Consider the following 18,457-nt stretch of genomic DNA (forward strand, 5'->3'; position numbering starts at 1 on the left):
ATTAATATGTAAAAAAAAAATAAATGAGAATTTTCATTGTACATGAAAATGTACAATTTTGTTATTATTGATTTATTATAATTAATTATGATTGATTATCCAAATAATTGAATATAGGATACTGGGCGGATAATCATCTTGCAAAGACTGAGCCGTTCTTACAAGAGGTTGATTAGACATCAGACACTGAGACACTCAAGAATGATCATTGCAATTGACATCAATTTACTTTGTAATATGCAAATTTATAAAACCAGCTTGCATGCTTGTTTATGGATATAAATTCATATTTGTAAGTTCCTTAAAATTACATGCACAATGCTGCACACATTTCCGATATTGAGGACATTAAGGACATTCTAAGTGTTGATTTTCTTAATGTTGATTATCTCTTTACTTTCTGAGTGTTAGGGGCTAATGACAATGAATAAGTGTCCTCTTCAACAAAGGATATACAAGGGCTTGCTGAAATGAATAATCAAATTTAGAAGAACACAATTTAAACAGCAATAATCTTGATCTAAAAATAATAATAAATGCTGCTCACTCAGAGTAATAATTATTCATCCTTTATTCACCCCTCTTGGGGGAATTTGTTCTCTGCAATTAACCCATCATAGATGAACCATGAGCAGTAGGCTGGCATCCACCAGCATCAGTGGAACAGTGTCTTGCTCAACAACACTTCAACACACTCGGAGGGGCCAGGAATCAAACCAGGTTCCAAAGATGATTGCTCTCCCACCTGCACTACGCCGCCCCCAAAAAGGATGCAGTGCAGAACTATTGATAGAATTCAGTGCGGAGTGATTGGTCATAATTACCAAGAAATGTGCTCTTTATCAGCCTGATATGTATTTGAAATTATGGCAGACTGATTGAAGCAAATGAGAAATGTAATAATCCTGTTAAAGTTGAATGATACTGACATCACAGGGCACTAGTTGGCTTCACAGGAACTCCTTGTGTTTGCCAGTCTACTTTTAGCCCATTTTCTTTTCTTTGTTCCATTTCATTTAGTAATTTATTTATTTATTTATTTTTTTTTTTTTTTTTTACTTTTCTACCCCTATAGTGTCCCAGCAGTCTCAATGACTTCAAGTATTAACAACCCTGCATGATGAACCACAGCCTCCACTTCTGTTAGAATACAAATATTTGTTTTGCAAAAATGAAAGCATGAATTCAAACAGCAAAAATCAGAATGTGTTCAGGCACAAGTGGGTGCCAATGCCAAAGCATGTTGACAGTAAATATGATTGAAAACAGCAGTCTATCACGTTCTCTATTAGATTAAAATAAGGCAGGAAAATCAACATAAGTTATGAGTTTCTAAACTCATAACTATATAAATAAAAAGAGGAATTACACTATTACTTCTATTTAAGTATCAAACATCCTCATTTACTGTAGGTATGCAAGATAATAAACTGATTCTCTATATTGCACTGAAGGTCACTGCAATACCACTAACTCTTAAACATTTTCCTCATCTTATTCTACAGGAAAACATTAAGGTGCCTTTTCCATCCTATATTTCTGACCTTAGTCACCATTTTAGTAGCAATACTGAGTTTTGTTGTACTCCAAATTTTCAGTCAGTGCACGGAAGAACTCTTACCAGATGCTTGGTGCCTCTGTTCCACTGATTTCAAGGAAGTCATATTTGTCTTCCAATAAGAAATCATTGAAGACAAGAGCTATTGTGTCCCCCGGTTCAGCCAGGATTGACCATGTGCAGTCCAGGTTGTTGTCGTATTCTGCAGGGTATCCAGGGCTGGATATTGAGCCTGCTGTGCCTCGTAGTGTACCGCCACATGCTCCCTCAGCTACAGATGAATGAGAGAAAATAGTAGTAACTACACATTTGATATATTACACTTGTAACACACAAACCTTATTTATATTCATTAAGACTATTTGGGTCCTTGAATGTGTGCTTTCCTTTCTTTTCTGTTTTTAATTGGTATCTATTTTACTCACTATATAATACAAACTCATTCATCGCTTAGCAATATGTAATATGTATTATTATCATTCATATAATAAAACAACTGTGGGAGTCCTAATCATTGTGATGCAATGATGCAACAAAATTTGTGATTTTTGTTGCAAGGATTAATTAATGCCAATGTAGGTCTATGAGTATTTTGTTACATTTGGGGGAAAGTAATGTTTTGGCACCAATCTATCATGAAAAGTACGAGAGAAAGCAGGATATACAAAATTAAGGGAAGCTTTGCAGTCTGGATTTGAAGAAATGAGCAGTTCATTCCCTAAAGAACCATTAAAAGGGCTTTTCTTGAGAAAATTTTTGGACTCCATCTGGTTCATAATATTGTGCGTTATGAAGTTTGAGCCCGACCTTGCTGTGATTTAAAAATAATCAATAAGCAAGAGCTTCCCATCTTCAGTGACCTCATGTTAAGGTCCGTTAGTTCTCATGGCCCCGGTAGCTTGGCTAACTCTATTAAGAGGTCTTTTTTCCTCTAGACACACAACTGACTCAAAAATAAATATATATATATATATATATATATAATCATACAACAGTTATAGGCAGTATTGGATTGTGCATGTACATGAATATGTGTAAGTTGGTGCTTTTGATGATGATGAAAAAAAATTCTTACCCCTACAAAACGGTGATGGGAAGTCCCACTGGGCTCCACTGCCAGGGGAAACAATACACGTGAGGATACTGTGTCCCTCCAGGACAAAACCAGATTCACAGCTGTATCTGATTTTGTCTCCCATGTTATAGCGAGCTCCATGGATGACTCCATTTGGAATCAGTCCAGGGGTACCACACGTATGGCTAGGCAAGACTGAAAGAAAGAAAAAATAGCAGAATATGTATAAGTGATGTTGTTGTTGTCATTGATGTTAACGTTTTTGTGCAATTGATTACATCTCTCTTTAACAAAACACTCAGACAAGTGTACCCCCTTGTGTCTTTTCTTTCATTTCTCACAATATCAAAAATAATACAAGGTGCATGAAGATGTGTAAAGTAGTGATTCTTAGAGCTAATCTGTGTTTAGTTATGATAATATATATAATTTAATTTCTTGTTCAAGTAAACCAAGCACACTAAATGTTCTTTGCGATATCGTGTTACCTCAATTTCTAAAGGAGAGATTTCTGCAAATAAGGTAAACTCTAGTGGCCTCTTGGAAGATTTCTGAGCTCCAAATTTAAATTAGTTTCAGAGGATCCTTCCGTAAATGTCCGTTTCAACATCCCAAAGATTTGCAATCTGCTTTTGATCTGCCGAAAACCAAAAAACATGTCAGGGTGAGTGTACTGTATTTAGTTGTTTGTGGCTGGCTGGCCTTTTGTGTCCCATGCGAATGTGTTGTTGCCAGGTCTTAGATGACACAGCTCAGCAGTGGGAGCAGCTACAGGCAGCTCATGGTGTAACTAGGCCAAAATCAATCACTGACTGTAGCCAACATGCCTTAGCTCCACAGAAGGGGCAGCAACACAGTAGCTTTAGTACAACTTGGATGAACTCCATGGATTCTAATCCTGGTGTGCACGGTGTGTTATGTGTATTTGTACAACTGGAGCATGTTAACTTGCAAGGTGTGTGTGTGTGTGTGTGTGTGTGTGTGTGTGTGTGTGTGTGTGTGTGTGTGTGTGTGTGTGTGTGTGTGTGTGTGTGTGTGTGTGTGTGTGTGACCTGAATGCAGCCTGTCTATATGTAAGGGATATCCAGTCATTCAGTTTGTGTTTGTGCACACTGTTCCAATTAACTCCTGGCATAGTAATTAGACAAAGCTTCACCGGGAGACCCAGAGAAATAGGAAAGATAGAAAACAGAAGTGGTGAGGTTAAGAGGAGGAAGAAGAGGAAAGGAAAAAATATAAAAAAATAGACTGGCATGGGATGAGTTACAGCAGGAAGGAAAGGAGAGGAAAAGTAAAGTGAGAGGAGAAGAAGACAGGGACAGGTAAGGAGAGGGGAAAGCTCTTTACAAAAGAATAGAGGTGAATGATGGCGGGAGACTTAAAACATGTTTAATTTAATCTGATTGACTTATTATCTGTAGAAAGTCACGCTTCAGAGTAAAGTTACTCAAACCCAGCTGACCATAGCATCCTCAGTGCAAACATGTCATCTGATAAGTTTTAACAAGTTTGGACACTCAACCAATTTCAAACCCCTAACTACATCATTGACTGGAGGATGGAATGAGGAAGGGGAAGAGGCTACAAAAGCAGGGAATAAAAGAACTTGTGGGTCAGAGCCAAGCCATTAGTCACACTTATATGACCATTCAGTCCTAGGTCTGGCAAGCTGGCGTAATTTAGCCAGGCGGATGCACAGAGGTATCCCCACATGTAGACCAGTGTCTAGGGAAGTCTTTTGACAAAAATAATGCACTCATTTTCAAGACATTGTGTTTTTTTAGTAGTCTCTGTAACAAATAATCATGTAACCAATTACAGCTGCATTCTCCCTAACACTGTTGCTCCAGGACTGTTCTCTTTTCAGGCGTGTAATGTTAAGTAGTGTGCCTGTTTTCCTGACGTTTGCAAAACAGTGGATAGTCAGTGGTGCTAACAGATGTTGGAGGGGGTAACAGCTGACATTGCCCTCGTGTAAGGTGAGCCCTGGGTTACCTACTTCAATTTGTATTATGTATTGTAATTTTGTTAATGTTATCCTGGTTCCCTTTGCTTTCATGGGAGAGAAAACCTCCCTCTGATGCTCTTCCGGAGGTTTTCTCCTCTCTCTCTCTCTTGCTTTCCCTCTCTCAATCTTTTGCACAGCTTGCACTTTACTCTGATTATAAGTTCCTTAGAGAAAAACTGTTTATGATATTGTTGTGATATAAACAAAATCTAATTTGACTAATGACATTTCAAATTGTTTTGCCTCAAGTACCAAACCATATAAGTGTAGAATGGATACTGTAAATTGATCAGTAAAATAATATAGAAGAGTGCAGAGTAATCTATGGTTTTTGCAGTTTTCTTACGAAGATCATTTTCCATATTATTTTGATAAAAATGAAAGTAAAATAACGGGAGTAATTATACTGTTTTTAGAGTTCCACTGGGAGCGCAACGCTTTGATTTGTTGTACTTGTTTTCAATCTGCTGTACAAGCTTATTTAACCAAACCCTCATACTTGAAGTTCAAAATAACCGCTTGCAATTGGATTCTCTAGTAACTTGAATATGACTTAATGACTCCTTTGATCATTCGAGGTTATTTTTAAAAAGCCATTACATTATGTAAACTATGAATAGTGCATGCTACTCTTCAACTCATTAACTGAGATTTTAAGGGATTCTTTTTTTTCATACACAACTAAAATATACAGTATATACCAACATCAATGAAAACTGCTGCACATGCCTGTGTGTGTCTGTACGTGTGTTTCTGTATTTTGAGAGTGTCTGAAGCATCTCCTGTGTTTGTCCCTTTGGGCCTTCCACAGCCCTCAGGCAGGCCCTTGTGTTTCTGTCTCAAGTCTATGCTAAAGAAACTGTTTGATGGTGACATACAAAAGCCTGTTAAAACATAGGACAGAATATGGGCAGAATATGAAGCTAAGACTGAGAAAAGTGATGTGAAGAGAAGACAGAAAAGTTCGGAGACAGAAAAAGGACAAAGGATTGAAAAGGTAAAAAGATTCAAGATGGACAGAACAAATTAGGGACGAAGGAAATGAGAGATTAGAGCCAGGGGGAATGAGGAAGTAAGGGAGACAGGAACAGGATGAGAGGGAGTTTGATGAAGGGTTCTGTTATTGATAAATCACAGGTGTCTTGCAGAAACATTGTATATCAAAAATTGTATCCTATTTTCTCTTTGATCCTGTTTAATTCCTTCCTCCTCCCTTAAAGTGCATTACAAATTTTCAGCGAACCGCGTTAGATTCTCTCTATCGATGTCATATGACAAAAAGCAATTCTATATCGATGTTTAAATGCCCCAGTCATTTACTTTTACCCTGACACATATCTATGACGAACGATCCAACCTGATATATATATATATATATGGACACTCAACCAATATATATATATATATATATATATATATATATATATATGGTTGCTGGAACGAATTACACCTTTTTTGTCCATATCAAAAGTCACAGTTAAAGAGAAGTCCTTTTTTCTTTCCTTTTTTTCGGATTCAGGTCTTCTGCTTGTCGTGTACAGTGTTTATTGTGTCATCTTTCAGATGTACTAAGGCAGCCACTCCTTGCAAAAAGCCAACTTGCACAGAATATGTTTCACTCTCTAGAAAGTCAATGTAGCATTCTAGCTTGAACAAAAGTGAGTTCAACTGTGCTGTCTCCCATTTCTTAAGCTCTGACTTTCCACACAACAGAGGTTGTCTTGGAAGTGATGAGTGCAAAGCAAAGAAAGCTGAAGGTGAATCACAACAAATCATTTCAGCAATAATTTCCTTAATGGAGAAATCCTCATTAAACATCCAATGTTATCGAGCTGCATTGTCCCAAGGTCAAACCCCACAACCCTAAAACGTAGACACAACATGTAGCAGATAACAAATTTGTAGTTTCATAATACAAAAGTAATATTTATGTGGCACTAAATCAATACGCTTCTAATGACAAACTCAAAGCTATTTGACTGAACAATATTGTTACCCATCACGTTATTTGCTGCATATGACATGTGAACATTTCTCAACCTTTGGAAATGTGATTTACTTATGTACTTTCTTGCTAAGAGGGACAACGTTTATACTTTTTTTTTTGCTTAGCACAAGCAAATTCACGAGTTGGAATTGACGTCAATCAAAATATATTGCTCTTGAGTTAAATCTTTAATAATATTAACAATTAAAAATGTAAATTCACTAGTCGGATGGATACTGCTCAATATTGCACTTCACCCCCATGAAATACCCAAAGATATACATCAAGAGATGCCACGGACCACGAGAACTTACATACCACCTCTCCTCTCACATCCCTCGTGGGACCCTCAGTTCACAGAGAAAGCATCTCTCAGTGGGAACAATCCATAAGCCATTAACACCTACTCTTGGTTCCCATGGTGTATATGTATTAAAAACATCAATTGCATACTTCTTTGATCTATGATTCTTACTGTCGTGTTGCTGCTGGAAAAATGCCAAAGCCCCACAGCTAAATGGACTCCCCAGCACTGCTAGTGCTCCCACAGTGTAAATGTATTAACAGCTCCACTGACACATAGTACATAATAACTCTAACCGACCTAACACTAATGGTGCTCCTGGCCAACTGTGACCAACAGCTGCAGCTGAAGGCCCCTCACCACCCGTGGTGCTCCCCTTGTTTGAATGTGTCAACTTGATATGTCACAGATATTACAGGGGTCGTCCTCCTCTGAGCACACCTTTGCTCCAAATAAGTTAGTGGATTACATCTTAGTATGGTGGTACACTTGTGAAACCATATTCGATAAGATCCATACCTAATTAGTAACTTTAATTCTGCTGAATGTGTAGATCCCATTAGATGTATTAGTGAGTGAGTGTAAAAAAAGAATACAAGTTAAACATGCTTTGTCTGTACTGTCGCCATGACATTCCATTGTTTTTGAGGGAAAGTGAATGTGGTTTTGCCTCTGGGGACAATAAATCTTCTAGATATACACAGGGAGTGTAGAGTACATTTCCAGGCAGCTTCCTTAATGAAAAAAGGGAAAAAGAAAAAAAACAACAAGATATAAATGTTCAAGTCATGCCTCATCGTTCTATGACGACAACGTCTGATTGAGACGCAAACCCAAATCCGGAAACCAATGCAGTTTTCTTGGTACTGTAGATAGAAAATATACCTTTCAAACTCTGTGTTTGTGTTTGTGCGGGTGCACATATAATTATATAATTATAAATGAACAAAATGCATGTAATTGATTTTACAGTTTACACATCTTTCTGTTATACTTGTGATGACGGCTCGTTCAAAAATGAGTATCTCACCCGCCGCAACAGCAGGTGGCACATTAAAATTCAGCAACCTCATCCTCGCTGGCCACTAAGTTGGTACACAAGGGAGGAGTCTGTGTGTGAAAACTACCGTATAATGCTAATGGAGTGTGATGCTACTTGTAGTCCATTACTAGGATTCCTAAAGTTTTCTTGAAAGTCTCCAGAAACTTTAAAATAAAAGACACATGTGCTCTTCTGTAATCTTTTCTACCAAAGAACACAGTCTTGATAGCAAAAGAGAAACTCCAAACAGTCCCCAATGGCTTGCAGGGCAGTTTATCTCCACTTGGCTAAATCTCGGAGGGATTTAAATTTATAGCGCAACCTCAAATTAAAGGGTTGTACTCCCACTCAGTCTGAGTGGGAATAAGACCAGAATCACCAGAGTGGTTATTTTGCTATTGTTGTCTCTTTGCATGTATTCTGATATAGATATTTGGCACATAACTTTGTGATATGTATTTTATATTTGCAAAACTCATTGTAGAGAAATGGTTTATGTAAATGGTGTTTTGTCTTTGCAAAATCATGTTGTCCTAATGAACCACAGGGTATTTCTAAAACACGTTTATTTTTTTTTCTCTTGTTTTTTTTGTTTATGCTTACTTTTTGCAATTAGATGATGTTCTAATAGTTGATGTTGGCCTGATTTGGTTACACTTGGTTTGGTTCATATTCAGTGCGACATGCTGCACCGTAAACCACAATCATTACAGATGGAGGCTAAATTTCCTTTTTAAGTGTGCCAGGTAGTTATATTTCCAGCTTTAATTCCCAACGATAATAAGTGAAGGAAGACAATCAGAGTACAGACTTCACAATGTTGTACACAGAGAATGTCATACAATAAACCACAGCCTAATGAACCGAAGCTTGTACTGTCATAAGTTACAAAGTATTCAATGCCAGAGAAATAAACTCCAGTGTATAAAGACAAACACTTCCAATACACAGGCTATACATATAACTTTCCTTATCTGTCTTTAAGCACCCCTCTTCTCTCTATTTTCACTGGAATACCTAAAACATACGAAGCTCAAGGAAGGATAGATAGACACCGTAAAAGCTACATTTCTTTTGCACTGCTTCTATGTAAATGTATTGAAATGTATTAAGACTACCTTCACTATATGTACCCCCGGTGAAAATATATTAGCAGGGCAAGTGGCATTTCCAGCAGTGCTTCTCATCAATCACCTGCTAAACAGAGTAATCACTGTAGCAGCTACACTCTGTTAAACACCAGGTCTCTGCAGCTTTTCCAGCTTGATATGGAACTAAGAAATATTGGTCTGTAGTGTAGATTATCCCCAAGCTGTGATGGCCAGCACTATAAAATTCTCCTACCACAGATTCACTGGATATACACCAACAGACATGGAGCCAAAATTACTTGCAGGAGATTTCAATTCAGTCGTTTAAATTCGGAATGTATCGCTTGGAGAGAGCCCAGTCCCTCCTTTTAATGCTGGAAATAAATGTTCTGCTACCATTCAATTTTTTTTAATTTATTTTCTTTTTAACATATGCATCTGCTGATTTAATAATAGACCTGGTGAGATTAGCATTTTTAAACTCAAATATTTAGGTGGTGTCTAAAGTGCCATGAGTGCATCACTGCAAATTTCATTTTGTCAAACAGCCTCGGAGCGGCCGCCCGTAGCGGATTACTCTTTCACCTTCAGTGCATTCAGCCAAGTCAGCTATCACATGTTGGTACATAAAGCTGCATGCTGATAGATATGTTGCCCCTGTGGCAAATTGAGGCATTAAGGCAATGTGTAATCTTAAGTATATCAGGTTACAACATGACAAATGATCTCTTTAAAATGTAAAATTGCTGTTTGGCTTCCCAGCTGAGGGCAGCATAGGTAAAAGAAAAATGTTACCTGGCCTATATTCTTGGGAACTGACAGGAATGTAGCATTTAGAATATTTCTGTTCAGAACAATTCTGTTGGCAATGCTTGCTAACAGCTTGTCAATGGATTTAGTGCTGCTGTAATTTATCTTATTAAATGTATCAATTTTTTTCTTTCAATTTCTTTAGCTAACTCCTGTATTATCACCGGACTATCAGTCATTTGTGTAGAAATATAGAATGGGTATTGTTGCGTTGTTGCACTTAAACATTGATGTATTTATTTTGTAAAATTAATTCAGTTACTCCCTGACCAGAAATATATAAATATTCAAAATGTATACAAGCCTCAGGACTGTTTCTGGAACTAGAACATAATAAATGGTCTGATATAAGGCATGAGATTTTTTTACCTTCTTTTTTTTTTCTTTGATTTATTCTGCTAATTTCATCAAATGTGTAACAATGATATCACAATGGTATTTTGTGGAAAGATGCTCCAGGCCATTGGTTACTATGGTAACAGTGACCTAGCCTGGGGCTATACAGTGTTGCCAGGGACAAACTGGGGAAATATCAGTCAGCCTGATATTTCAAAACATAAAATACATCCTAATTTATTTGTTGTGAAAAGGAAAATGTGCACTATTATTATTTTATTATTTTATTATTTTATTATTATTATTTGGTAATATGATTTTTGGATCTAGCACAGCTCAGACTTGATTTAAAAACAAATGCAACTCCTTTAAAATTGCAACTATGCTTTAATAAGAAACAAATATATTTTCTCATCTTGCAATATCTGGTTTTATTCACAGAAATTTTTGCAATAACATGACAAGGATTCAATTATTTTAAATCTTAGTGACACTGTTTCTTATATTAGCATTTATAAGGTATTTCTTTTCAGCTTCAGAAGTTTCCAAATATTTTAAAAATGTTTTATGCCATTTATTTAAGGTAGACCATGTTCTACTTTGAATGTAAGTGGGTTGTAAACTGTATATTGTAACAGGGCAGAGATATTGTTTTTTTCTAAAGGCCACCAGAGAGCTTCACTGGTCTGAACAACTTAAATGAAAAACAACAACACACCATCTGAAAATAGTCAAATAGTATAACTCTGTTGCTTTCTCATGTTGAAAAAAATAAACGCATTAATGAAAATGGGAATTTAAAAAACTAGAGTTGAAAAGGCAACTTTGAATTGAAAAAAATGGGGAAAAATGCAAGATAGTAATCTACAACTATATATAACAAACCATTTTCATAGCTCCACACACTCGTATAGTTAGTGTAAAGGATTTCCTTTTGACCAATTACCGACGCGAACCTAATGGCTTCTACCCACTTCTAACCTAAATAGAGTGAAAGAAATTAGCAAAAATATGATAATGACAAAGTACACATTAGCATGCAATATATACTTTCCTTCGCCAACATTTTGACTTGTTGAGGCCGAAAAAGGCATAGGCAGCTTCGAGAAAATTAGTGATCGCTACAAATGTTTGGTTGAGGCTGTAGTTTTGTGCTTTCTCACTGGCTAATGTCTTACTAAGACTATTGATGGAATCTAAATACCATAGATATTTACACCTGTGCTTTTCCTGCAGTCACAAGTCAAGATGTCTGCCATGAAAAGGGCCCATGCAATAGATCGATACAATAACAACACTTGTGTTCATTACTCGAATGTTTAAATAGACATTAATCTTCTCTGTCTCTCTTCCTGGCTCAGTTTTTTTTTTTTACTTCTGTTACACACACACACACACACACACACACACACACACACACACACACACACTAAATAACGTCTAATGCATCTTCATTTAGTGTTGCTGTCCTCTGGGCACATTTACATCTGTCAACTCATGATACAAAATGAATGGATGTGCTGGCGTGTGTGCCTGTCTTCATGCTGCACGAATGTGTGAATCCATTTATCTCTATGTGTGTTTCTGTGTCTGAGTTGTGTTTATCTTTGTATATATTTAAGGACAAGCCTGTCCTTCCATTAGCGGGTAATTGTAAACTGATGCGTATTTGCTTCTGTCTCTGTCTTTGCACCCATGCAAATCTGTATGTGTTTGTGTCAAACTTTGTATGCGTACAAAGCAGTCAATTTCCTTGGTAGGTGACAGTTCATGGTCCCTTGGGCAGCATGGAATCGTGGGTATACTCGATGTCACAGCTATAGCCATATATCACCAAGTTGACACCCACACCCACACACCCACACACACACACACACACACACACACACACACACACACACACACACACACACACACACACACACATACACATACATACACAAATACACATACATACACACACACACACACAAAACTCACACACAGCTTTATTAAGATGCCACCTCAATACTAACGGGAAAAAACATTATAAACGGTATTCATTAGATTGCATGAGTCACTCGATAGTTTCTTCTTTCACACAGATTCATTTTTCAAAATTATTTGAGATAAAAGCCCCAAAATAATTTCTCTTCTTTCTTGCATTTTTGTCTTACCTGACATTCTCAATCTGACCCCTGCCATGTCACATTCATCACCTGTCACCTGATTTTCAGGCCTGCTCACCTGTGTCCTTATCACTTATTCAAACCTTCTTCCCAGATTGCAAACACTGTTCATCTATTGGTTCTCTACCAGTTTGTTGCAGCTGGGCTGTCCACATTTGTTCTGTTAAACCCTCAAAACCTCTGCAGAGATACTTGCAAAAGAATAGCATTATATTTTGTCTCAGAGTATCCTTGTCTGTATGGTAACCATGCCAATTTATTGACAAGCCCACTTGGGAAAATATCTTATCATTCATTGGCCAGACTGCTTTCGGACTCATACTGGTGTCAGTGCTACGCTCAATGACATGCCGGCCCTGAATTTTCAGCTCTGCTGCAGTCCCCTGTGTATCATCTTGTCTGATTTACCACTGTTCTCCAGAAGTCAGTCATGCAACACTGTCACAGCAGGAGCCCCATTGTTTTCTGTTCTGCCTGGCTGAAAACAACTTATGATACTAACTTAACACTTACTGCACTTGATTCACATTAAATGTGAAAATGAAAGATCTTCTGAAACTGAAAATAATGCCATTGAGCTCAGCTACGATTGAGTCTAAAGCGATGAAAGGACAAAACAGACTTCCCTTACAAAGACAGACAAAAGGAGATTGGATGTTAAAACACAGAGGCCGGGCATTATCTGTCATGAAGAAAACGTTCTGTAAGTCAGACTGATGAAGTGCCACTTTGGTTTGACTTTGTAAACAAAAATTAGAGAGAAAAATAGTGATTAGATGAAGATGTGCTGAGATCAAGCCCTCAGCCCAAGTGATATTTGAAAAAAGAAAGAAAAGCTGGCTTGGTTAGTAAAATGTATTAAGTCATCATGTAAAAACAATAACTTTATTAAATAACAACTGATTATCTATGATAATTTATATCATATGCAATTTTTTCAACATTTTCCTGTGATTTACAGTACACTTTTTTGGCAAGGATAAATTAGACTAATAATATCTGTAAAACATTTTTAGTGCTCAGCTAGTGTTTTGTTTTGTGTTTTTAGCTGCTGACCCTATTTAGATCAGCCTATAAGAGCAATACAGATTAAACTGATTTGAGATCAATCTTTAAATCCATATGATCCAACATTTTTTGCTCATGACACAATCCAAGATTAAAGTTCATCCTAAGAATTATCTACTTACAGCTGGCAATATGATGAAAATACTTTAAATTTTAAAGTTCAATAGTTAACCTTTTTAAGGGTTGTTAACCCCTGTTTGTAAAAGACAAATATCTTGCAGGAATTTAATCCCTCGAAGTTATTATTACTTTATCATAACAGATATTTGGGAAAGTGGCAATCCAACAGCACAAATAAATTAAAATTAAACAAAATAGAATAAAATAACAGAGAACAAATTAGGTAGCCCTCTTTCATTTCTAAAAGTGTAATTCACAGGGTTTCAGTGACCAGTAGCAAGTCAGTGTGACTATTAAGTTAAGTTTCTTGTCGGGTAGAATGTCTCAAGAATGAAAAAAAACACAACACACAAAAAAAAAAAATACATAATTGAAACTTGCTACATACTGTAGTAGATGCTTGTGATCGAGGATTGCTCGTGTAAAACAAATCTATAATCTACAATTTTAAGAAATTCGATTATATGCAAAATAGGTTTCATAATTAAGGTTATGATAACCAACTTGACATCACAACCATATGGTGCCAGTGTTAGGATGTGAAGGGAGAGAGCTGGTCAACATGATAGGAGGGAAACTGGGTTAATAGGTTACTATCTTAAATGGAGCTCCAACTTATTGAGAAAAAAAAACATCTCAATTTAAATCTGATTTAGAATTTACTACACAAAAAGTAGATATTAAACTGAATACAATGGACTGGCAAGACTGGCTGAAAATGACTGCAAATGAACTGCACACACCCAATCTCATAGTCAAAAACTGGACCCACAATTTATGAATACATCATGAACAGAATTAACAGTTACCATGATGCCGCCGAGCTTGAATGCCCTTTCATGATGTCCCTGTAGCTCCCGTTTTATAGAGTCAGCAGACCAGATGCTGAAACTACAGCCGCGGAGCAAGTTGCAGGGCTCCACACCTGTCTGGGGGGTCCAGATATGCTATAATATGGATGGCAATATAGAATTGGCACTGCTTTGTGGAGCTCCCAGCTCCTGTGTGTTGCCTTGGTGATGTGGCAAAAACTATTTAAGGCCACCAGACTATTGAAATTAGGACACCAGGAAATGATAAGAGAAAGGCAACATTGGCTCTAGGTTGCATTCCCAATCAAATGCTAGAATTGTCACTGTTATCTTCAATTTACTTGATAAAGACTGAATTGCATTTTCCTAGTTTTTGACTGGATGGGCAAAATGGTTGTTTGGGGTTCAAAACCAACTTTGCACATAACAATTCTTGCTCAGATTAAACAATTAATATACATGACAATTTACAGGTGATTCGTTGGCTGTATGTTACGATAAAAATATTAAAAGGTATCATGTGAACACAATCATTTAAAGTGGCTGCTATTTTTCATATGACCTTGTGAAGAGGCCAATAATCTAAAAAAAGAAGACCTCTTCATTACAAATGACATTTTTCTCTGATTGCAAAGACACAGGGGACCAATTTTCAAATGCAAAACAATATGTTCATCATCATCATTATTGTGTTAATTCCATCACGTTCTGGAAGAATAAATTTCTATTTTCCCTCATTTTAGAGTCTACATTTATGAATCCATGTGGTATCAAGTACATGAACTGTTGCCTGAGTTACTTTTATAGGAAAATTAAGATGATAGTTTCATTATTCTGTGAAGGTGAACAAATTTCAGGGAAAATTGGTTCGATCCCAGGGTGCTCTCATATTACCAATTTTTAATATGCCTGTGAACTACAACTGAATATTGAGATTTTTGAATTGTATTGATAGTGTTTGGTTTTTGGTGTGCCATCCAAAGAGTTTTCTAAAAAAAATGGAAGGAACATCTTCAGGGCGCCGGTGCCCAAAGGGTGACATTAGAGGAACTCTGGAAAAAGAAAGAACATGACAGGAGGAAGCTGTTTTATATGACAAAGGGATTTGTTGCTTTATCACTTTTCACTATTTCCACCTTATCCTGGCACAGGATTGATTTTAGATAGCGATGATTTAAACTCATCCATTTTGATCAATACAGAACCATTAGTCTAAGTCAGTCATGACAAAGAGCAGAGCATATGAGGACTTTAACAATAGCAAGGGATTTAGCGGTTTAGAACATAAGCAATCTGGAGCAAGGCAACTTAAACAGTGGCAGATCAGTTAGTCATGCAGGTTCCACAGGAGGACTACAGGAGTTCTTATAATAATACCCTCAACACCAGTCAGTGTGTAGGGTCTTTAAATGAAGATTATCTCATAAGAAAAATCCCCCTTAAACAGTACATTTTGGGAATTTGAATCTCTTCATAGCACCTTAAAGAGCACCAACCCTATGCATGTTTGGCTGATAAAACTATTTACAAGAAGTAAATCCATTATTTTCCTGATACGTTGCTCTCAGATTCAGCTCTGTTCTGGATTTTGAATGTAGCACCTGTATATGGGATGGCAGGCACATAAATGGTTTTCTGCTGGCTTTACTTGTGTGTATATGTTTGTGTGTGTTTTCTGTTGTGTGACCTGTGTCAACAATATAAACCATGTTAACCCCCCCATATTTTCAAATGTTGCACTTTCATCTCAGCTCAATTTGTGTATTTTAGAGATGTGTGTGGAAAAGGGATCACGAGACAGAATTGGCATGTGGAATGGTGTACACCATTGGGTGAGTGTATGTATGTTGCTTGCGTGTGCGTTTGTGCATGTGGTTTGTACTTGTGTAAGTGTCTCCATGTGTGCCTGTGTGCGTGTCTGTGTGTGACATAGAGAGAGTGAGAGAGAGAGGGGAATTGTATCTGCGTGGGGCCACGTGAATTAGGGTGGTTCTATTGTGGGTATTTTATGTACTGTGGATCAATATATGTATGTTTCAGGAAATAAGCTGTTAGGGGATAACCGAAGGATTCAACAATGGACATGCACACACATACACGCCAAATACACATAAGGTGGGTGACTTTGATAAAGAGCATAGCAGTATATTAAGCTTGATAAAGCTGCAGTCCCATGACCATTAAAGGATACACCATTGTGTCACAGATTAAAATTAAATCGACTCGGCTCTATATGTGTTACAACAAGGACTCACACACACACACACACACACACACACACACACACACACACACAAAATGTGGACGCACGTTAAACAGCATTACACTCAATTGAAACAAAAATCAATTGAAATATGCGTGCACAAAGTCGTTAGTAACAAATGTAACAAAATAGTAACAACATTTCTTCTTCTGATGCCATAACATGTGTGCTAGTCACATGTTGATGGACAAAGGTTTAAATACTTAAGAAGCAGCATCAAAAGATTACTGTCAGGATTTTGTGGTCATAATTGGAGAGAAAATAAACAAATACATAGAAAATGTACCTACTACGTTCCATGATCTTTTGTTTGTAATTAGATAGTTTCTTGTTTAAACATTTGCTGGAATTAGCAACATTGCAAATTTTCCTGGTATTTGGGTAACATAACTGCTGTTAAGAACTGATTTTAAGGCACTCAACCTCTGGTTTAATCTTTACATGCTTGTTGTAATGCAATATCAGAAAATCCTGGATTATTAAATTATTAAATCCCAAGATTGAAGGGATTATAATAGAAGATGTATAAATGAAGAGTAGAAGAAATTTTTACTTTTCTCTGTGCTAAAAATTGAGGGGAATCGTGAATGAAATGTAATTAAACCTTAGTGAATGAATTAAAATTTCCAAAATATGAGATGAGAACAACTTTATTTATCCCAAAGGAAATTGTTGAATATGACATTACAAGGAAGACTAACAGATGTCTGTGCCAATTATATTGTTACCAATGAATTATGAATAGCTTACTGACAACTTCCACAATAATTTTATTTTATATACCACCTTTGAGCCTGACACTACTAAAATGATGACTTTCTGTATATTCTAGCTCATTATTCAGACAATAGATCATGCTTCAGATTGTAAAACACACACCAGTGTTTATTAGCCCTGAAGTCATATAAGTTGTGTACTTGAGGCTGAGTATAAATCAGGATTTGTGTAACTGCAGTATGACACAAGTAATGTCTTTGCAGGAATAGATTTGTGTAATACAGCACCTGCTGTGAGAAAAATACCCATTAAGATACATTTGTTTTGAAAACTTTCTATTGGAATAATTTCAAGGTCATAAACAACCAATTACCATACTTAGCAATATTAATGCCTTATGGTTCATTTGCATGCCTTGGGCAACCCAAGCAATACCCTTAAAACACATTCTCAGGAATACAACTGCTGATTGAAGTTTGATGAAAGAAGACGTGGTGGGCTAAATGACACAAAAACATTCAATTAAGATTAACGTGAAAATGTAAAAATGGAACCTGTAAACACAAAACATGTGTTTCTATGTAAACTCATGTTTTCTGTTTGGTTTTCATTTCTCATTCTGTGGCACATTAACCACTTTGTTCTGTCGAAACATCTTGAAGCAAAGGGTGAAGGAAAATTGGAAGGAAGTAGTGAAAAAGATGGAGTGAAATAAAGGACATCTATTGTAACTGCAGAAATAGCACTATCGGTGAATGTAAAATACAACAAAAAGCTCCTCATTTAGCAACCTAGTCTAGCATCATATAACAGCTAACAGCTAACAGCATTGGCAAGAAGAATGATCAAGTGATTAGCAGGGAGAAAAAATGTTTGCATTATTGATGTGATCACTTGTAGCAAGCAGAGTTGATCATATTGTAGGATGATTTAAATTCAAGTTCTTTATGCGCTGCAGATGTTAACAGATGCTTAATGTTTTTGCCCCTGATGAATCATGTTTATCTTCTAACTCTCGCCTAATCTCCTCCCAGCCAAACAAGTGCTGCTGCATCTGCATCTCCAATTGTGGCACAGCAACACCTATAAATAAGTAAC

General features: G+C 36.7%; 1 protein-coding gene across 1 annotated transcript in view; it reads right to left on the reverse strand.

Moving 5' to 3' along the window:
• Positions 1-18,457, reverse strand: part of csmd1b (CUB and Sushi multiple domains 1b) — a 283,651-nt gene that overhangs the window by 185,242 nt on the left and 79,952 nt on the right. The window contains exons 5-6 of the mRNA XM_086174557.1: positions 2,634-2,828; positions 1,622-1,829 (exon numbers count right to left, since the gene is read on the reverse strand). Of these exons, the coding sequence (XP_086030683.1) occupies positions 1,622-1,829; positions 2,634-2,828 (403 nt within the window). The remainder of the gene's footprint in view (positions 1-1,621; positions 1,830-2,633; positions 2,829-18,457) is intronic.

Source organism: Fistularia commersonii, chromosome 27 (assembly GCF_037954325.1).
Source record: "Fistularia commersonii isolate RoL2024-O1a breed Wild chromosome 27, RoL_Fcom_v1.0, whole genome shotgun sequence".
Classification (NCBI taxonomy): Eukaryota; Metazoa; Chordata; class Actinopteri; order Syngnathiformes; family Fistulariidae; genus Fistularia; species Fistularia commersonii.